At 40.9% G+C, this 19,903-nt stretch overlaps 3 protein-coding genes across 12 annotated transcripts; 1 reads left to right on the forward strand and 2 right to left on the reverse strand.

Moving 5' to 3' along the window:
- Positions 1–137: 137 nt before the first annotated feature.
- Positions 138–2,514, forward strand: endog (endonuclease G). Of its 4 annotated transcripts, none has more exons than XM_029830324.1 (7): positions 167–271; positions 501–601; positions 1,198–1,391; positions 1,472–1,613; positions 1,686–1,795; positions 1,857–1,938; positions 2,009–2,514. In XM_029830324.1, exons 2-7 carry the CDS (start codon positions 542–544, stop codon positions 2,207–2,209), a joined length of 789 nt encoding a protein of 262 aa, XP_029686184.1. In that variant the 5' UTR covers positions 167–271; positions 501–541; the 3' UTR covers positions 2,210–2,514. The 4 variants fall into 4 exon arrangements, with proteins under 4 accessions (XP_011617914.1, XP_029686184.1, XP_029686183.1 ...); XM_029830323.1 differs by having other exon boundaries at positions 206–271; positions 501–706; XM_011619612.2 differs by lacking the exon at positions 501–601 and having other exon boundaries at positions 138–271.
- Positions 2,461–11,086, reverse strand: LOC101066847 (transcription termination factor 1). 7 transcript variants are annotated; one of them, XM_011619608.2, is made up of 10 exons: positions 10,920–11,086; positions 8,656–9,323; positions 8,402–8,587; positions 7,640–7,718; positions 6,971–7,095; positions 6,686–6,881; positions 3,784–3,876; positions 3,488–3,553; positions 2,864–2,949; positions 2,461–2,796 (listed from the first exon to the last, which is right to left on the reverse strand). In XM_011619608.2, the coding sequence occupies exons 2-10, from the start codon at positions 9,305–9,307 to the stop codon at positions 2,615–2,617; spliced, it is 1,665 nt and encodes a 554-aa protein (XP_011617910.1). In that variant the 5' UTR covers positions 9,308–9,323; positions 10,920–11,086; the 3' UTR covers positions 2,461–2,614. The 7 variants fall into 7 exon arrangements, 5 of the variants coding, with proteins under 5 accessions (XP_011617910.1, XP_011617912.1, XP_011617913.1 ...); XM_011619611.2 differs by having other exon boundaries at positions 2,654–2,796; positions 2,864–2,920; XM_011619610.2 differs by lacking the exon at positions 3,784–3,876.
- Positions 11,087–11,797: 711 nt separating this feature from the next.
- Positions 11,798–12,470, reverse strand: LOC101065484 (myosin light polypeptide 6-like). The gene has a single exon (XM_003978278.3). The coding sequence runs from the start codon at positions 12,456–12,458 to the stop codon at positions 11,865–11,867; it is 594 nt and encodes a 197-aa protein (XP_003978327.1). The 5' UTR covers positions 12,459–12,470; the 3' UTR covers positions 11,798–11,864.
- Positions 12,471–19,903: the final 7,433 nt, after the last annotated feature.

Below are 19,903 nucleotides of genomic sequence, written 5' to 3' on the forward strand. Positions count from 1 at the left end.
GGGGAAATTGATGCTGATCGACTGTTCCTCCAGCACTGAACTCTGACAGGCCGATATACAGTATTTATTTCGGAAGTCGGAGCTGGGAATAACGTCACGGACGAGTTACCAGCGTTCCAGTTACAAAGTCGGAAAAGAAGATGGTGATCTCCGCGAAAGCGATTCTCGCGCCGACATGTGGTCCTTCTGCAACTTTTAAACTATGTGGACGAGGAGGAAACACAAAACGTACCCTACTTTTTCTCTTGGTGTTTACAAAAGGAACCGAAGGGTGAGTGCTCCGGTTGTTGAGGATTCTTCGACTTTCCGAGTAGGAAATCCGATTTCGAGGGGGAGGACTAGTTGAAATTTCCGACTTGAAACTCGTAAATTCATTTAAATCATATGGAAAACTGTTTAACACATAATGTATATTTTAATAGTATGAGCTATACAAATGAAAAGAGATAGAATAGCGATAGTTAATTATATATGTGTAAGGATACATTTTAATGCGACAGGAATTTACGTCATTTTACCGCGACACTGATTTACTGGCAAAATGAAGCCCTTCTGTCGGACCGGAGCGACCTTATTGTTTGGAGCGGGACTCGGAATTTCGGTGAGCCGCCTGCTGAGCATTAATGGCGTTCAAGACGAAGAGCAAGAGGCCAATCTGCTGAACCGGCTCCCAGTGGTCCCGGTGGTCCAGGCGTCGGAGCTGACAGTCAGTACGCGTGCATATTGGTACCTCAATAGAAGAAAGGGTTACACATTGAGGGAAAGGTCATCGATGGAAGAAATTCCCTTTTCTAGGCTTTGATCTTTCCAAGTTTAGATTTGGACGAATTAAGGACGGTTCCGGGCAAATTCTGTCCAGGAATACCTGTAATATACGATTGGAAAACGGAACTGCTTTGTAACCCACAATTAATTATTTTGGCACTGTTTTATATGACATAAAGGTCAAATCAACTTATTTGTAGAAATAGTCGCTTTCCCCTAAATCCTTGCGGATCATTTTGACAGACTAAGCAGAAAATTTACTGGCTGGACTGATTATTGATCTGCCTTCATAATGTACATTTATGATTGTTCATAATGGGCCCACATAACTTAACCCATCTACATTAGTCTATAAATAAGTAAATAATCAACATTTAAGTAGAAAACACACCAGCAGAGTACATTTGTTGTACTGGTTTCTGGACTGTTCAGGTGACTCATGGAAGCTCAGCTGTGGTCATGAAATATGGTTTTCCTTCACTGGCTAACATCAAGACCAGAGAATCTTACATCACGTCCTATGACCCACGTACACGGACTGCATCCTGGGTTATTGAGAAACTGAATCATTCCTCCCTGCATGGCCCATCGAACAGGAAGTTCTGTGATTTTAAAGAGGATGAGAGGTGAGCTGAAAGGTGATATAGCAAGTCTGTAAATTTGTGTACTTATCTGTGTCTACACCCCCCCCCCCCCCCCCCCACAGTGTGCACATTTTTCACAGAGCAACCAGTGCAGACTACAAAGGGAGCGGATTTGACAGAGGACACCTGGCTGCTGCAGCCAATCATAAATGGAGTCAAAAAGCCATGGAAGACACATTCTATTTGAGCAATGTGGCCCCACAGGTAAAAACATGTAGCAGCAACATCTGTAATAGCTGAAAAGGACAACCAGGGCTGATGTTCTGTTCCTACTAGAATCCTCACCTCAACAAGAATACCTGGAACAATCTGGAAAAACATTGTCGCTCTCTTACCAAACATTACATGAATGTCTACGTGTGCACAGGACCCCTGTATTTGCCCAGGTAACCTCAGAGTTTTTATCAGCTGTGTGAAGCTACAACTCACAACATGTATATTTCTTAGGCAACAAGCTGATGGGAAACTCTATGTTCAGTATCAGGTCATAGGGAAAAACCAAATTGCTGTGCCAACACACTTCTTCAAGGTGAGTCCTCCTTTTTGGGTCATTTGGTTGACTGTTTCATGAGGCACTAACCCAAAGTTTGCCTCCTCAGGTACTGATCCTGGAGAAGGCTGATGGCAGTGGGGTTGAACTTCAATCCTATGTTTTACCAAATGATCAAGTTGAAGAAAAGGTTCCCCTGGAGCATTTCTTAGTTCCTATTGAAATGGTTGAGCGAGCATCAGGACTCCTGTTTGTCCATAATATCATGAAAAGGGCAAGCAGCCGTCAGAAAATCACAGCCAACAGATGAACTATAATTCCCAGAGTGCATAGCTGAGGCTGCAATACCCACAATCCCCCTCTGCTGAGTATCTACCAAAAAACTCTAAACTTCATGTTAAAAGGTTTCCATTTTAAGATTTTTTTCAAATCTGTTTTTTGTATAGGAGCCCCATAGAAAGCATTTCAGTTTCTAGAACTATTTTCCAGATGTACCCCTCTGTGTGTTCACACCTCATTTAGCACAAAGGATTATAGTAAGAAGTCATTTAAATCTTACTTCATTGAAAACTTTACAATTTAATAATTATTAATAAACAAAGTCATTGAAGTACAGAAGCAAGGCTATATGCTCCAGCTTCTTCAACAGGTGAGTCAACAAAGTGCTGACAGCCAATTACTGAAACAGTGGTGTGCCTTGGTGTCCACATCTGTCCTATTTGCTGTTGTCCAATTCAGTGAAGTCTTCCTCATTTTCTGAGAAAATGTTTGAAAATAGGTACATGCTTCCCTGGTGCAACTCCTGCTGTGTCTCCTGCTGCACCTCCTCGGAGCTCAACATCCTCAGTTTGTCCTTCAGGCAAGGGATGATTTGTAGCTGCAGGAAGTCAATGATCTCTGATAAAAGAGGTTAATGTTAACAGCAACCTGATATACAGAGCCTGTATTTTGCTGCAGTACAGACCTCCATAGGATAACCTAGTCCAGTTGGGAACTTTGGAAACTTTCAGTCTGTGGAACACTTTTTGAACACAGACGGAAGTGGTGTTACTGCAAAAACAAAACCAGTTACTAGTCTATTCTATGTGCAGTTCAGGACAAGAGTGAAATAAGGCAACAACAAAAATGCAAAAGAGCTTTCACAAAAGCCGGCATCAACGCTGAAGTGGAACCGGTCGGTGAGTCTGATTCAGATGATGAAGAAGAGGAATTCGGGATGTTGGACACTGAAATAGCGCAGCTGTTTAATTCAGATACAGAAGATGAAAACTTTGATGGTTTTGTGGCGGAAGAATTAACATTTTGTTCAAAAAATGTCGAAACTCACCGTTTTACTGCCGTTGTCATTTTCTACTCTATGTTTTAGCATGTGCCTAATAATACTGTGCGCCTTATGTATGTATTAAATACAGATATCGCACTCATAACTGAGACTGCGCCTTTTATTACAGTGCGCCTTATGGTCATGAAAATATGGTAATACATCTTAAATTGTTATGGTTTTGCTATATTCGGGTTGGAGCTTGAGACCTGTATTGCCAGTGATAGCTGTTGTCATTTTTGTGCATATGACAATAAATATCCTTACCCAATAAATTCAGTGATGTCTTCCCAGCTGATGTCTGCTAAATCTTCCACATTCATGTTATACATCCTGAAACACAGGTATGGTGCAGGTCCTGTTCATTCAGACAGGTAATGATAAAACTTCATGTGTTCTTCACTGCAGAAAATAAAAATACCAACAGTTCAGGTCAAGAGAAACCCAAAATCATAACTCCCCAAATCTATGTTCATTATTTTACTCTAATGTCAGTTAGAACATGAACTTTGAAATTGGATTTCAATTGTATTAATAAGGGTATATGAGTGTCGTGAGCTTACGTGTTGATGAGATGAATTTTGAATTTTAGTCTGTCAGCTGTTGAGCTGAATCTGCTGCCACGTGAAGATAACTTGGTCTTCAACAAGTCAAACCTGGAAAAACATAGAATCCTGGAAACCTCCAAACAGCAGAAACACCCTAAACGACTAACTTTCGGCTTCCTGTGTGTCAATGCAACTGGTTGTTCAAATTTTTTCTGAAAAAATTAAATAAAATACCCTTGAAAGTCACATTTTTATTAAATTATATCATCCTTGAATTTGTTGTTATTCTACATTTACATTTCAGTCATTTAGCAGACACTTCCTTCCCAAGTGACTTACACTGAGACACAATCAAGCCGGCATGTATTGTAATTGAGATCAATGTGGAAAAACACCTGGTACAACTAGCAATTATCAGTGCAGAGCTAAGGAGAAGGAACGAGGAGGGATATAAACAGGATAGATGGAAAGATGAGATATGAGAATGATAAGTGCTGAAAGGAGAGCAGGAGCTCTCAGAAGAGCTGTGTTTTCAAGACCTTTTCAAAGATGAGGGGAACAAGGTAAAAGAATAGTCTGGATTGCCATCCCTGTACAGATGGCTTTGCCAGATGTTCATGTGAGGAACGCAGCAGAAGAGGGTCCATGTAGTCAATGTACAGATCACCATGACTTGTATCAGCAGCTGGGTGGCATGTTGGCTTTTTCTGATGATGAATAAGGCAAAGGGGCACGACTGGGAGACTAAAGCTACATGATCAGAAAAAGTCAGCTGCTCATCAATTATGACTCCAAGATTTCAACAGCCTTGGTAGGACCAAGAAACAGAGTACCAATGTTGATATCAATGTTGTAATGAATGGATTTCAAGGGTGAGAAAACCAGGATTTCAGTTTTTCCAAGGTTAAGTTGGAGGTGGTGGAAATGACAGGCACAGCTGAGTGTAATCTGCATAGGAATTCATTCTGAATTCATCTTTATTTATTGTTACAATCAAATATTGTCTCTGGGTGCTTTAGAGAAACCCTGACCGAGGGAACAGTGTGACAGAAACCTGTCAGGTGATCATGTTTCTGTAGCCGGGCAGCCTTATTCTATGGCAGATGTGATAAATTAGTCCGAAGTCTAGAATAATGACTGTAACTACAGAATTACTGATGATAAGCTTTTTCAAAAAGGAAGGTTTTAAGTCTAATATTAAAGTAGAGATGGAGACGACCTCCCGTACCTGAATAGGAAGCTGGTTCCACAGCAGGGGAAACCTGGTAGCTAAATGCTTGGCCCGCCAGAATCTTTAAATGTAGAATTGGAGGGGGGAGGGAGGAGGGGGGGCATTTAACTCCTAACTCCTCCAGGTAGGATGGAGCTATACCTTTGATGATCTTGTAGGTCACAAGAAAAATGTTAAAACCTATTCAAGATTTAATGGGCAGGCAATGAAGAGATGCCAAGGCAGGAGTTATGTGATCTCTTTTGTCAGTACCTGTCAGAACTCTAGCTGCAGCATTTTGAATCAGCTGGAGGCTTCTCAAAGAATTATCTGGACCTCTCGATAATAAACAATTACAATAGTCCAGCCTGGAAGTAACAAATGCGGATCTAAATTTTCATCATGCCATGTCAATAATTTCCTAATCTTTGCAATGTCTCTCTAATGACAAAAGGTGCATTTTGAGATGGTTTTTATCTACGGGTTCAAGGCTGTCTTTAAGACGTCTGTAGCTTCACTAACTGAACTCTGTGTCCTCTGGTTTCATGGATAAATATAGTTGTCATCAGAATAGCAATAGCAATTTATTCCATGCTGCTGAATAATGTTTCCTAAGTGAACATGAATATGTACAATTGCTCCAAGTACAATCAACATGATGCGTCAATACTGTTTACATGTTCTGCTTTTGGAGCACCTAAGAGCCACCATGAGCACTGGGTGGTACACGCAACCAACATTTATTGCAAGAGTCTCATGGTGGAAACAGCCAGTCACACGGCAACTTTTTAAAATAAATCCCCATTTAGGGTTTTGTGCCCGTCCATGAGTTCTGTCAGATACATCAGCATCGTGACATCTCCACATCTTTACAATATAATTGACCATACTAAGTCACAACCAGCTGTTGTTTGCAAAGCTTCTACTTCCAATTTTGCTAAATATAAGTGAAATGTTGGAGATCGCATTGGTCAACCCCCTGTCCAAATGCTCTTGTAAGTGAACTTACAACTGAGGTTGGTTGTTCTGGCTATTTTCGGACTACTTTGAGCAGATTCTAGTCAAACTGCAGGATCCACATGCATTTTATGTAATCAAATTACCCCAGGAATTCGGCTTCCTTCTGTGCACATAAACGCACTTTATGATGCACCATATCCCAAAGGTGCTCTATTGCATTGAGGTCTGGTGACTGTGGAACTTGGCCGGAGTACAGTGAACTCTGTCACAGTGAGCTTTGTCATATGGTGCATTATCCTGCTCCAAGTAGGCATCAGAAGATGGTCCACTGTGGTCATCAAGGCATGAAAATGTCCAGCAACAATATTCAGGTAGGCATTTAAATAATGCTCAATTGGTGCGTAGGGGTCTGAAGAGTGCCAAGAAAAGAAATGGTTTGCTGGAGAAACTCATCACCTATCACCAGTCTATCAAGCTGCCAATCACTCTTGTTATCTGCCCCCTCCCTTCCCTCAATTCATCCATCAAGAGGAGGGTCCCACATAAGCACCTTGAGGTTTCTGTAAAGCACCTTAAGACTATTCCGGCTGTAATTGACGATGTATAATGTCGAACTGGAGTGAATTGTCTGACGTATGTGCAAAAAAATGCATTTCACTGTGCATTGGACTTCGTGCTTGTGACAACACACTTGGTCTGAAAACCCCCCCCACCAAAGTGGGTTCATCAATCAGCAGGTGTACTGACCACTTAAGTCGACATTGGCTCCAAGATCTGGTTCCGACCTGAAAGCTGATCTTATTCCAGGGTAGGTTGTTGCATAGCTGGTCTCTGCTTAGAACAGACCCAGCTGGACTCTGCTGGACCCGACTCTCCAGGTGAGCCTTCAGAGCCTGCATTAACTTGGATGTCTCTTCAGGACTCCAAGAACCACGATTTAGAGCTGGGTGAAACATTCCAGAGTTCAACATGCATGACTGATGTCAACTCTAACAGGATGCAACAGAATTTACAGAATGTGTAAGTTCTTACAGATGTGGGAGAAACGTTTCTGTAGAGAGTACACGCTGCGGCCCATCTTCTTTGAGATGATTCTCCAGTTGTTACCATAGAGGTTCTGTAATTTCACCAGAGAATGCAACTCTTCTTCTGAGAACCTGTAAGAGACCACATGACCATGAACAAATTGGACTAGGCTGGCTGAAGGTTGAGTAGTCCTCATGCTTCCTCTATCATCCAACATTTATGAAACTCATTTTTGCTGAAACATCAGCATGTTCTAAATTCACTGAAGAGCAATGGCAACAATAAAAAAAAATCTGGAATCGAAAGGCAGGCACACACAAACAGCTACACAAACTCCAGCTCGCTCGTGAAAAACGTTGTGTTCACCTTAAACATGTCGATAAGCTTTACTTTACGCATCTTTCAGATCCTCACAACAGTAAGGCAAGTACAGAAAGGAAAAGACATACAGTAACTAACTAAAACATGGAGTGTAAGAGGATTTTTTTTCCTGAACAGTTACAAATGTGAGAATATGTCTATAATTACTGAATTTCAGGGCAGGAGTTTCATTTTAAGTCTAATTTTAAAGAGGTTATTTTTAATACATGTTTTTAAATAACATTTAATAGCCTTTTAATTGAATTGACTGTAAACTGAAACTTCTTTACATGAAATTGGAAGAAAACACATGACCTTCCCTTGTGATTCCTCTTATCAAACATCTTCACTGCTCTGGTGTAAACCTGCTGACATGTGCGAGGAACTCCTTCAGCTGGTCAGATAGACAGAAAGGCAGACAGTTATTCTTCTATGTTGATTTCATAATAAGCATGAAAGGATGAGATGGAAGAGAATGCGACATTCAAGCGATTTCCCAGCAGGACAATTATGAAATTGAAATGAGAAATGAATTAAATAAATTTACGCTCGCCAGCCAGAAGCATTGCCCAATCGCTACCCAACCAATATTAATGAAAAAATCTCACATTATAAATATAGTTATGGGTTGTCTTTATATGAGAGGTTCAAAAGAGATTTATGATTTAGGTTCAATGATTTATGACTTATGCAATTGTTTATTTACTACACTCACTTTCTTTTTTATATGTAATGCAAATATGAATGTTGATGAGACATTGTTATTTGAGTAGTGATGGGTTAGGTATAAATAAGTTTATACTTCATCTTACTCTCAAGCTTATGCTTCATCCTACAGGTATGATGGAGTCTTTAGAACGTACCCGTGTTTTATTTATCCTTATTACTTATCCACAAAAAAAAGAACCCAAAAAAAACAAAACAATTATGTCTTCATCAGCAGAGAACTTAAAATGTTTAAATAGTTTTTCCTGCAAATACATTTATGTACAGTTTAATCACTCACTATAGTCTTTGTATTAATGTTTTTTCCCCATGATGCTCCAGACTAAAGTAGGATGAAGCGTATTTTCATACCAATCCTTGTCAAGAAGTGATGTTGTATTTTCAGCCGTTTGATTTCCTCTTCCTGCTCTTTAAACCTGTGAGGAAACAGCAGCTGCTTGGCTGAGCTGATGCCCGTCAGAGACAGGAAGTCTAGGACATTCTGCTTGATCCGCAGGTTTTCCTCCTGAGAACACCGCCCCCAGCGCAGAGACACACCTGTGGAGCACATACAGGTGTAACAGTACCATACAAGATCAATGATCCAATAGCTTTAGCATTCATACCTTGTTGTTTGAAGTTCCTAAAGCGTTGCAGGTCATATCTGATCAATTTATTAATGTTATCTGCTGATCTCTTCCTCACATCTGGAATAAACTCCTGAAGCTCACCAATCAGCAGATGTCTGTGGTCACCCGTCTCCAGTCCTTCATGATTCTCTGACGTCATGTCTATCAAACAGTCGTCTTTCTTATCCTCTTTCATCACTCCTACCTGTGACATTGACTTGCCCTCCAGTTGTTTCAGATAAATTTTATCCATTTTTCTTTTTTTCTTCCCTTCACATGTATCGCTATCTCTCTGTTTCTTCTCCCCTCTTTTTTTTATTTTCTGCACATCATGTTTATCCCCACTCTCTCTTCTATTTTTTTTTTTTTTCTTCATTGTAATGTTTTCAGCTTTCTTGTCCAGTTTTCCTTTTATTGCCTTCCCAATCTCTCGAGTGGCTCCAGCACTCTGCTGCTCCTTCTCTGTCTCCTCTTCTCTAGTTATTCTTTTCTTTTCAGCAGGTGTAGTAAAAATCTTCCTGTTCTTCTCTTCTTGTTCAGGTGTGTCAATGTAAACATACGGAAAACTTCTTGTTTGACTTTCTGACATTTTCCGTTTCTTCTTTTTTTGAGTGGAGGCAGCTGAAAAGTCGGGAGGGGGTGTCATCATGAGGATGTCGATGTTACTGCAAACAAATACCATCACAAGAAAATATGCAGTAAATCAATCTTCATGTTGCTTTATTCACTGCACATTCGAGACATTAAAATTATTTCCCAGCAGGACAAATATAAAATTGAAATGAATGAAATAAATCTACGCTGGCCAGCCAGAAACACTGCCCAATTGCTACCCAACCAATATTGATGAAGAAAGTCTCAGTTTAGGAATATAGTTATGGGTTATCTTTACATATGTGAGGTCTCAATGATTTATGACTTGCATTTGTTTATTTACTACATTTATTTTCTTTTTTGTAATTTGTTATGCAAATATGTACGCTGGAGAGACAGATTGTTATTCCAGTAGTGGACAAGGGATAGGTATAAATAAGCCTATGCTTCATCCTACTCCTTCTCCGACATGTTGTTCTACAAAGTTCTACTTTGTACATTTGCTGTAATTTCCCATCAATGATGGATTCAAGATTCAACATATAAACCTTGTGGTTGTATCTGCCAGTTGGTTAGGTTCACATTTCCATCACAAATGCAACACAAGCATCACTTCAGGACTTGGTTGAACACAAATTAGTGCAGTGCTGCTAAACAAGGTGGAATTCTATTCATATGTTCCACTTGAACAAAGATAGGCAATATGTGCAGTCTTGTAAAACAGAACATTCATCAATCTATCAGATGCACAAACCCCTCAAGCTGACAGATGACAGTTGGAGTGTAATGGTAATGTAATAAACAGCTCACACCTTTACTTCATTTGCAGAAATGTGCTACTACTGTGTTGTGTGGAGAATCTCCAGAGTCTCCACCTCAATATTTACCTGGTTACAGCAACCTATCTATAAAAGCGCCTCAAAGAAACTGAGGGAGAGTCTTCCAAAATTCCCTAGACCAAGCACTCCATGTCTGCTTCACTAGAGCAGCAGCTTGCACCTGAGGGTGTCAGCAGCAGTGACCGCACCTTTCCTGGGTCCGAGGTACAAACGCTTGAGGTTTATATCTGGAAAAGTTAACAACTCAAAGCAGCTGAATCCCAAGAAACTGAGCAGATGGCAAAAATAATAACACAAAGTGATGCTACAATGTGGAAACAATAGACATACTGTATGTCCACCCCTCCACATCGATCCCATGGACTGGTGGAAAACTGACAAAAACAAATATCCCCAAATGGCAAAAATAGCAAGGGCATACTTGTACCCAGTGTATCTGTGCCATCTGAGAGGGTGTTTTCCACAGCTGAAATTAAATTACCTGATTAATGACAACGGAAACACTTGCGGTTGTCACTAGCTGTGTGCGTTGGTGCACTTTTACATGCAGGCTTTGACGACTGTACCCTTCTAGACTAATTAAGTTTAGAGTGTTAAGAGTTTATTGTGGTTATACACATTTATTAGGATTAGACTCGTTATTAGGGTTAGACACATAATTAATGTTAGACACTGTTAATATGCATGTTAAGGCATGTTACCCGACACGACGGAACCCAAGAGGTCCTTCACCTCCACCAGTTACCGCTCAGTAATTCGACGGGACGATCTCAAATGTATAATTTGTCACGCGTCAGTAGTTTGTGTAGCCGTTGTGTCTTTGCTTACCTGTTTCTTTGTTCTATCAGCGGATAAGACAGAAGCTGTCACGCTTGTCCGATTCTGAACGGATCCAGAACCACAAATCGAACAAGAAAACGAATCGGTTTCATCAGTTTGATCTACTTCCGTAAGCTGCACGTGTACGTAAACTTCCTGTTTGGACAAACGCATGCGCAGGAGAAATTCTTTTTCTTTTGATAGTACATAAAGAAATGGTGTGCATTACCGCCATCCACTTGTGTGGAGTGTGGATACGGGTCGCTACTATCCTCATTCAACCCTTCTCCGTTAAAGAAAAAGTAAATCCGGTCGATAATATATATTCATTTTTATCGGAAATGTAATATTATGTGTTAAATCTGATTATTATTATTATTATTATTATTATTATTATTATTATTATTATTATTAGTTACTTGACCCAGTATCAAAATTTCCTAAAAATATCATGAAAGGGCATATATGCAAAACACTTTTTCAGTACTATAGCCCAGTGGTCCCCCAACCACCGGGCCGTGGACCGGTACCGGTCCATGGATCGATTGGTAATTAAATATTTCCGTTTTATGTATGATATGATACCAAATCAATGTTAGCTGCTGGGGTAAGAAAATGTGTGTCTCAAAAAGAGCAAAAGGGATTGTGTGTGTGTGTGTGTGTGTGTGCAAATGCGCACGTGTGTGTGTCATGGCAGTTTTGCACAGCTTCCAGGGGCTATTTTTGCAGTCAAAACTCTCCTCTAAAACAGTAGCGGCTCCCTGTAGTCGTGTATAGCTGATACCATTTGTAAATATGTCATTTGTACCATCATATAACTGAGGGTGAACATGAAACTAGACCAATTGTTAAAAGTGTCAATGTATTTAAAGAAAAGGAGTGTCATAGCAAGATGAACAGATGTTCTTTTATTCAACACAAATGTCTTTCAGAACCAGAACACATTCATAGGTTCTAACCAGCCAGAATGTGTTTGACAAACTCAGTGTAATTGATGTGTCCATTGGAATCTTCCTGACCCACCATCAACCGATCCACCTCATCCTCCGTCATTTTCTCTCCCAGAGTAGAGAGGACATGGCGGAGCTCTGCCCCCATCACGGTTCCATTGCCTTCCTTATCAAAGACCCTCAGACCCTCCACAAAGTCCTCAAAGCTTCCCTGCTCTTTGGATCGGGCTACGTGTTGTAGCATGGGTAAGAAGGTGTCGAAGTCTAACAGCTTGATGTGGAGCTCCTCCACTTTTGGCCTGCCCAACAGCTTCAAGACCTCCTCATTGGTAGGGTTATGTCCGAGCGCTCGCATCACATCACCACACTGAGCAAACGTGATTTTCAGCTCACCCGTTGGTGTCTCATCAAACAACGTAAAAGCATCTCTGAATTCTTCGATCTGATCTGCAGTGAAGTCCACCACAATGTCCTTCAGGTTTATCTCAGGAGGCTTTGCATCTGTTTCTAAAGATTTAGGAGGAGGAGCAGAGTCCTCTTTCTTTACCTCTGTCTTCTTCACTTCCATCTTTTTTGCTTCAACTTTCTTAGGAGCCATTTTAAAGTGAAGATGGATGTAGTTGGACATGCACAACTCTTATATACCTGATTTGGGAGGGGCCAGAAAGGGAAACAGAGATGAGAGAGAGGATGACCAAAGATGGAAGAAAACTGGATTAGAAACACTCAAGATAAGATTTAGTAATCGGGGAGAACCCAAATACCTGAGTGTCAGACAAGTACATAGAAGCTAACCCACAGATTGGTCAGGTTAAATCCAATTCACAGTTTAACAGGAATGCTAGTTTAAGGCCTTTTTCTTTAAGTACTCTGATTATTACCGCTGTACCAATACCACAAAACTAGAAATAACTAATGTGTGAGAAGAGTAAAAAAAAAAAAACAGTAAAATGTTTGCAGCATGTCTGTCCTGCTGGACCTATGTTACTGCTTTCAGCTTTGATGTTTTATGGAATTTAAATATTTTATTATTAAGCACAGGTGTTGGTAGATAGTTGTGCAGCTGCAGCCACACTGACATCGATCTGAGTGTTTTTATCTATATGGCTGTCACACACACTTTCATCAACATTCCTGCAGTGAGGAGGGCGCCGATTTTCCATGGTGCTGTGTCTTTAAATAGCAGTGCTGATATCATCCTGGTGAGCTTTGGAATTCATATAAGAATCATTTATGGCACTGCATTTATAAATGTTTTATTACACAAATCACTTCTCACAGATCTGAAGAAGCCTCTTGATTGAATTCTAGTTTAATTATCTTAAACCAAGATTTATTTTTCAAGATTTTTCTTTCACCTGGATCACTTTTCTGCTTCATAATAACTGCAGTAGTATTTTTAAATGTCAGTCTTATTTTACATTTGATACAGTTGGGGAAATTGTGACTGCACACTGCTGTATCAGAGTAGCAGGATATTGTCTAATAAATAAAAAAGAAGGAGGTGTTGTGAGTAAGCTGGAACGATCTCCAATAGAAAATTGCTTTTAATTTCATCTTTTACATTTTCAAAAGTACAGAAAAGGGAAAGGGCACAGAGCAGAAGATTGGACACTATGCCGTTAGTACTCCCTTTGGCCAGTATCACAGCTTGTAAAGGGTAATTACAAAACCTTGAACTTGCACCTCTTAAGGTGGTCCATGCAGGATTCTGTGGTGTGGTGAGGATCTTCATCCGTCTGTACAAGCCATCCACTTCTCATCTTCAGATTTTTTTTCACATTCTCTCAAAATTACCTCCATAATTTTTTGGAATTTCTTTTAATCCATTCTTCCCTTTTAAGAATGCGGTCCTCAATTAAATGGATATTTGAGGACTTTCATTCTGGATGTAGAACTCATCATAGTACAGAAAAACCTGAAAGACCACTAATGACCTTACAGCATCAAATAAAGTACTGATATCTGTTCATGTTCTGTTGGACCTCAGTGCTGCTTTTGATTCAGTTGACCATCACAGTCTTTTACCAAGAATGGAAAAAGATTTGGTATAAAAAGGGTTTGCCTTGAGCTGGCTTATATTAACAATGAATATTCTGCTCCCACTAAAGTTTACCATGGAGTGCCACAAGGTTCAGTAGTTGATCCCATCCTATTTATCATATAGATACTCCCTTTCAGTCGTATAATCAGGAAGCATTCGATAAAATGAGACTTCTCTGTAAAAGTGAGGAACAGAGAAGTAAGGTCATGGAGTTAAAGAAGATATCCAAATAGAAAATCAGAAAAATAGATAATACAAAGAACCTAAAGTATGTGGAGTAGTGTATGAAATACTGATGAAGACCAACAAAAATTAAAGGATAACATCAGAGGAGGGAAACATCAGAGGAGGAAATGTCTCACGTAGTAGACATTTGAAAACTTGGAAATGGTGACAAGGTGGATCATCTATGAAAGTGATAGAATCAACTGATTTTATGATCCCCAAATCACAATCACAATTGGATTCATAAAATATAATGTGAGATTATAGGGTATATCATGTTATACCACCATGTTACAAATGCCAGAAATTTGTTAACATTGCAGCTTATTGTAAAAGGAAGCAGAGCTGTGGAAGCTATAGAGGTGAGCATGAGGAAAGCAGATGTGATCTGGCAGCTGATGTGAAATACTCAAACTGTGGAAAACCACATATTATCTCCAAAGAATGTGAAACAAGAGAACAAGCAACAAAAAATATAGCAAATGAAAGTATTGAATAGTACCGTATTTTCACAACCATAAGGCGCACCATATTGTAGGGCGCACCTTCAATTAACGACCTATTTTAGAACAATTTTCATACACAGGGCGCACCGTGTTATAAGGCGCATAGCATAGAAACCGCGTAGTGCCTGTGGTTTCATGACGCATTCACTAGATCGAGCTGCGCTAAAAGGAATGTCAATAAAACAGTCAGATAAGTCAGTCAAACTTTATTAATAGAATACAAACCGGCGTTCTCACAACTCCATTCACTCCTAAAATGAATAAACAGCTGTTTTATTATTTTTCCCGAGTGACGTAGTGTTTTCGCGTAACACAGTTCGTTTAATAACAGCGAGTTATAACAGGCAGTGCAACATTTTTATCACAAGTGGATAGTGGAGTTTAATAAATCTTCGATTTAGTGCAACATTTTTATCACGTAGTACCGTTGCGGTAAGTCAAACGTTAGTGCAAACACAATATACGGTAACTCGAACTCTCGAAGTAGTGCAAAGCAATAGCAATAGCAATATAACAATAGCAATATAACAACGTTGTTCAAACGGTAATGTCCATATTCACAGTATGACCAGCCTTGTTAAGTTGTTAACACACAAAAGAAACACGTAAAGCTCACTTTATCAGTTCATTCCTCATCCAGGAATCCCTCGAATTCTTCTTCTTCGGTGTCCGAATTGAACAGTTGTGCGAATACGGCGTCCAACATGGCCGGCTCCGTCTCGTCAAAGTCGCCATCAGGGTTAGTGTCACTGGTGTTGTCTGGCATTTCAGTGACAATCCCTGCCTTCCTGAAAGCTCGGACCACGGTCGAGACTGATATATCAGCCCAGGCATTTATGATCCACTGGCAGATAGTGGCGTATGCTGCTTGGCGCTGTTTCCCCCATCTTGGTGAACGTGTGTTCGCCTTCTGTCATCCACCGCTCCCACGCAGTTGGCAGTCTAGCTTTGAATGCCCTGTTGACACCAATATCTAGTGGCTGGAGTTCCTTTGTTAATCCACTTCTTGCTTTGTTTCCTCGGAAGCTCCGTTGAGTCTTCTTTACCTGGCGCAGGTCGTCTTGTTGCTTCCTCCACTTCCGCACCATTGATTCGTTCACGTTAAATTCTCTTGCCGCTGCTCTATTTCCATGTTCAACTGCGTGACTGATAGCCTTCAGTTTGAACTCTGTGTCGTAAGCGTGTCTCTTGCAAGGAGCCATTTTGGGGTCTTTACAGACAGCAATGGTTTGGGACTGAACTAGAATTCCTATTTATCGCTCTTACTGCTGTTACTTTGGCCACGCCTACTGACTACGGTAGCCGCGATTAACCAATATTACCGTAATCCATACAAAAGGCGCACCGGGTTAAAAGGCGCACCGTCGATTTTTTAGAAAATTCTAGGCTTTTAGGTGCGCCTTATAGTCGTGAAAATACGGTATATCATATTAGACGCAGTTAAAAAATGGTACTTTAAAATGGTGGTTCCTCAGAAGAATAAATCCTAAAATGCAATTCAAGATTCAAGATTCAAGATGTACTTTAACTGAATTGTAGTAGCAGCCTAATGTGGATTAATATAACTGTAGACTAGGTTTTGTATTTACAAAGTATAGAAACAGAATAAGCACATATACAGTATATATATATATAATAAGCATTATAAGCATATTGTGACGACCCTGGCTGTGTGTTCTCTGCCTGCCTCTCTGTTGTCTCCTCCCTTCTGCAGGCAGTGGGTGGGCCAAGTGCTGCTAAGTGGCGATCCAGCTCACCTGGACTGATCAGCTGTGAGGGCTATAAATGCTCCACAGTCTGGGCAGTCACTCTCTTGCTTGGCTCCCTCCAGGTCTGCTTGGGTGTTCTGTTTTGGTTTGTTGTTTTGTATTATCCAGCAATAAATTCCCTTTGTTCTAAAATCCATCCTGTGTGTTCTCCCTACTTTGTCTGAGCCCTGAGCTGGTTCATGACAATATATACATAAATATAGAATAAAATTACAACATAAACATTACACAATTATTGTTGAGTAGGTTTGGGTGAATTATAGAGTTTAATGGCGGACGGCAGGAAGGACTTCCTGTACCATTCCTTAGAGCAGCGAGGCTGCAGGAGTCTGTTGCTGAAGCTGCTTCTCAGTTTGTCCACTGTGTTATGGACGGGGTGGGAGGGATTTTCCATGATTGTCCGCAATCTCAACACCATCCTGTCCCTCACCACCTCGTCCAGGTTTGCAAGATTACAGCCAACAACAGACCCTGCCTTTTTGATGAGTTTGTTGAGTCTGTTGGCATCCTTTGCTTTAATGCCTGCTTCCCAGCACACTACAGCAAAGAAGATGGTGCTAGCCATGACAGACTGATAGAACATGTGGAGCATCCTGCTGCAAACACTGAAGGACCTGAGGAAATAGAGTCTGCTCATGGCCTTCTTGTAAACAACATCAGTGTTTGTGGACCACTCCAGTTTATTGTCCAGCTGAACACCCAGGAACCTGTAAGATGGGACTATTTCCACTTCCTTCCCACTAATGCAGACTGGGGAGGGTGGGGACTTGCTTTTAATGAAATCCACCACCATCTCCTTCATCCTGGTCACATTGAGCTGCAGAAGATTCTCCCTGCTCCACCTAACAAAACTCTCCACAAGGTCCCTGTATTCATCCTCTTGTCTATTCTCCACACATCCGACTATGACTGTGTCATCTGAGTACTTCTGGAGGTGACATGTCTCAGAGTGGTACTGGAAGTCAGCTCTGTAGGTGGTGAACAGAAAGGGGGAGAGCACAGTTCCTTGGGGACCTCCTGTGTTGCTCATCAGGGGGTCGGACACACAGCTCCGCAGTCTCACAAACTGTGGTCGACTTGTCAGGTAGTCCTCGATCCAAGAAACAAGGGGAGCATCCATCTGCATGTTCTCCAACTTAGCCCTCAGCAGTCTTGGCTGGATGGTGTTGAAGGCAGAAGAGAAGTCAAAGAACATGACTCACACTGTGGTGTTTAGTCTGTCCAAGGAGGAGTAAGCCCTCTGTAGCAAGTATATCACTGCGTCATCAACCCCCACCTTGGGCTGATAGGCAAACTGCAGAGGGTCTCGAAAGGGGCTCACCAGAGGTCTGAGGTGTGTCAGCACCAGCCGCTCTATGACATTCATAATGTGGGAGGTCAGTACTATTGGCCTGTAGTCACTCGGTGCCACAGGATGGGTCTTCTTCTGTACCGGGACCAGGCAGGATGTCTTCCAAAGCACTGGGATCCTCTGAAGATGAAGGCTCTGGTTGAACAGGTGCTGCAGTATTCCACACAACTGCCTGGAGCAGTTCTTCAGCACTCGTGGACTGATGCCGTCTGGTCCGGCAGCCTTTCTCTGGTTGAGCCTCTCCAGCTCTCTCCTCACCTGGCTAGATGTGAAGGATAGTCCTGTCGGGGGGATGGGTGACATGTTGGTATCTATGTAGGGTGTCAGCAGGGGTGAGGGGGGATAAGTTGGCAGAGGTGTTAGGGGCTCTGGGAGGTGTGAAGGGGACCCATTGTTATCCAGAGGAATATTGGGACAGCTGGTGGAGGGGGAGCTAGAATCAAACCTGTTGAAAAACTGGTTCAACTCATTAGCTTGGTCCATGTTCCCATCAGCTGAGCGTATTCCTTTCTTCTGGAAGCCAGTGATCGTCCTCATCCCACTCCAAACATCCCTGGTCTGGTTCCTCTTGTTGGATCGCAATACCTCTCATGTGTAGCTGCTAATCCGCGTGTTCTTTGAATGAAGACTTAAAGAAGAAAAATGCCAATTTCAAAATGTATTTAACAATAGAACCAATTCGAGATACAAATATTACAGAGCTCCGGGCCAGTTCATAACCCTACAATAACAGAGTCAATTGCCAAGGCATGAAGTCTGACAACCTAACTATCCCTTGGCCCAGTCTTTTATAGAAACACAGATGCTCATACAGTCCAATCCAGTCCTTCCCCTTGGATGACCTCGTCCTCTTCCTTCAGTCCCATTTGATGTTGGTACAGTCCTTCTTCTCCATTGTCTTCCCAGATGGCCAGATCAAAGTTCACATTCTTCATGCAAATACGCTTATCACCACCACAATGCTGTCCCGTTTTACCATGGGTGTTTAACACCTCCAGCCTGATTGGCTCCTGAGATCTAAACAACAATCCTGTCAAAGGAATGTCTCTGATCTTTATTACACTTGCTAAAGATTCTACCATACCTAACTTCTAAAGTACTTCTAAGAGAAGACAGGAACATATGGTAGAACACATAGTAACAAGATAAAGACAATTCTCTTCAAGATAGACCTGAATCCTTTCAAAACTCTTCTCACTTTTCTTTTTTTATTGCTTCATTGTTTATTTTATTGAATTGATGTTATAACTTTCTCTCAAAACGTGCAGTGAGTAAAAATAAAAGTGTTAGAAGTGTTGGGGGAAAAAAATGTTATTTCTATCATTATTATTATTGTTATTAGTAGTAGAAGTGGTGGTGGTAATAGTCATAGTAGTAACATTACTAATTTATTTTTGGCCTCCGAAGTATATGAAACAAATCATAATGGAAGTAATCAGCCAATAATTAATTCAGACTTTAGACTCACCATTTTTTGATGCTGTCACACTTATCTAACGTTCAGTCTTTAGTTTTCACCCAAAAGAAGAAAAAATTCAAACTTGCAGCCAGTCTTCACAATGTAAAATCATAACTTATAGCAATTATATTTCCTATAAACCTTGCCAAAATAAAAGCTTGAGCATTATTCAACTCTGGGTTTCGTCTCACAAAGGTTCACAGGAATTTATACTTGACTGTCAAACTAATAGGCTGGAAAGAAGAATCTGTCAGTTTTTTCACATCAGTAGGAATAAATACATCACCTGATAAAGCTCATACTACGAAGACTTTGTCCAACTTCCTTGTTGCAGCACTTAGTTTCAGCATGACTTCCTCATTTCCTGTGAAAGGGATAAAGTCAGGATCAGTTGGTTTCTCTGGTAACCAGCTGAGAACATGTAACAGAAAACTCAAACTGTTACTTCATTAATGAATAAAACTAAATGTTAAATACTAAAAATAACTGCACAATGAAAGAATCTGAAATTTGAGCAGAAATGTGGTGAGCTTATGTTGATAGGTTGTTGCTACTTAAACATTTCTTTCCCTCTCTCCCCTTAGCTCTCTTTCTCTCCTCCCTCCCTTGCTCCTTCTCTTGCTCCCCTCCCTCACCTCTCCCTCCTTCTCTCTCCTTCCTCCATCTCTAGGTCTCTCTCTTTCCTCCAC

Source organism: Takifugu rubripes, chromosome 21 (genome assembly GCF_901000725.2).
Source record: "Takifugu rubripes chromosome 21, fTakRub1.2, whole genome shotgun sequence".
NCBI lineage: Eukaryota > Metazoa > Chordata > Actinopteri > Tetraodontiformes > Tetraodontidae > Takifugu > Takifugu rubripes.

Coding starts and splice junctions, on each gene's coding strand:
- LOC101066847 (XM_011619608.2), bottom strand. CDS start 9,307: ATGATGACACCCCCTCCCGACTTTTCAGCTGCCTCCACTCAAAAAAAG. Junction 7,719..8,401: donor TCACTTCTTGACAAGGATTG/GTATGAAAATAC, acceptor CTATCTGACCAG/CTGAAGGAGTTCCTCGCACA. Junction 3,554..3,783: donor AAAATTCATCTCATCAACAC/GTAAGCTCACGA, acceptor CCTGTGTTTCAG/GATGTATAACATGAATGTGG.
- LOC101065484 (XM_003978278.3), bottom strand. CDS start 12,458: ATGGCTCCTAAGAAAGTTGAAGCAAAAAAGATGGAAGTGAAGAAGACA.
- endog (XM_029830323.1), top strand. CDS start 542: ATGAAGCCCTTCTGTCGGACCGGAGCGACCTTATTGTTTGGAGCGGGA. Junction 707..1,197: donor TCCAGGCGTCGGAGCTGACA/GTCAGTACGCGT, acceptor TGGACTGTTCAG/GTGACTCATGGAAGCTCAGC. Junction 1,939..2,008: donor TGCCAACACACTTCTTCAAG/GTGAGTCCTCCT, acceptor TTGCCTCCTCAG/GTACTGATCCTGGAGAAGGC.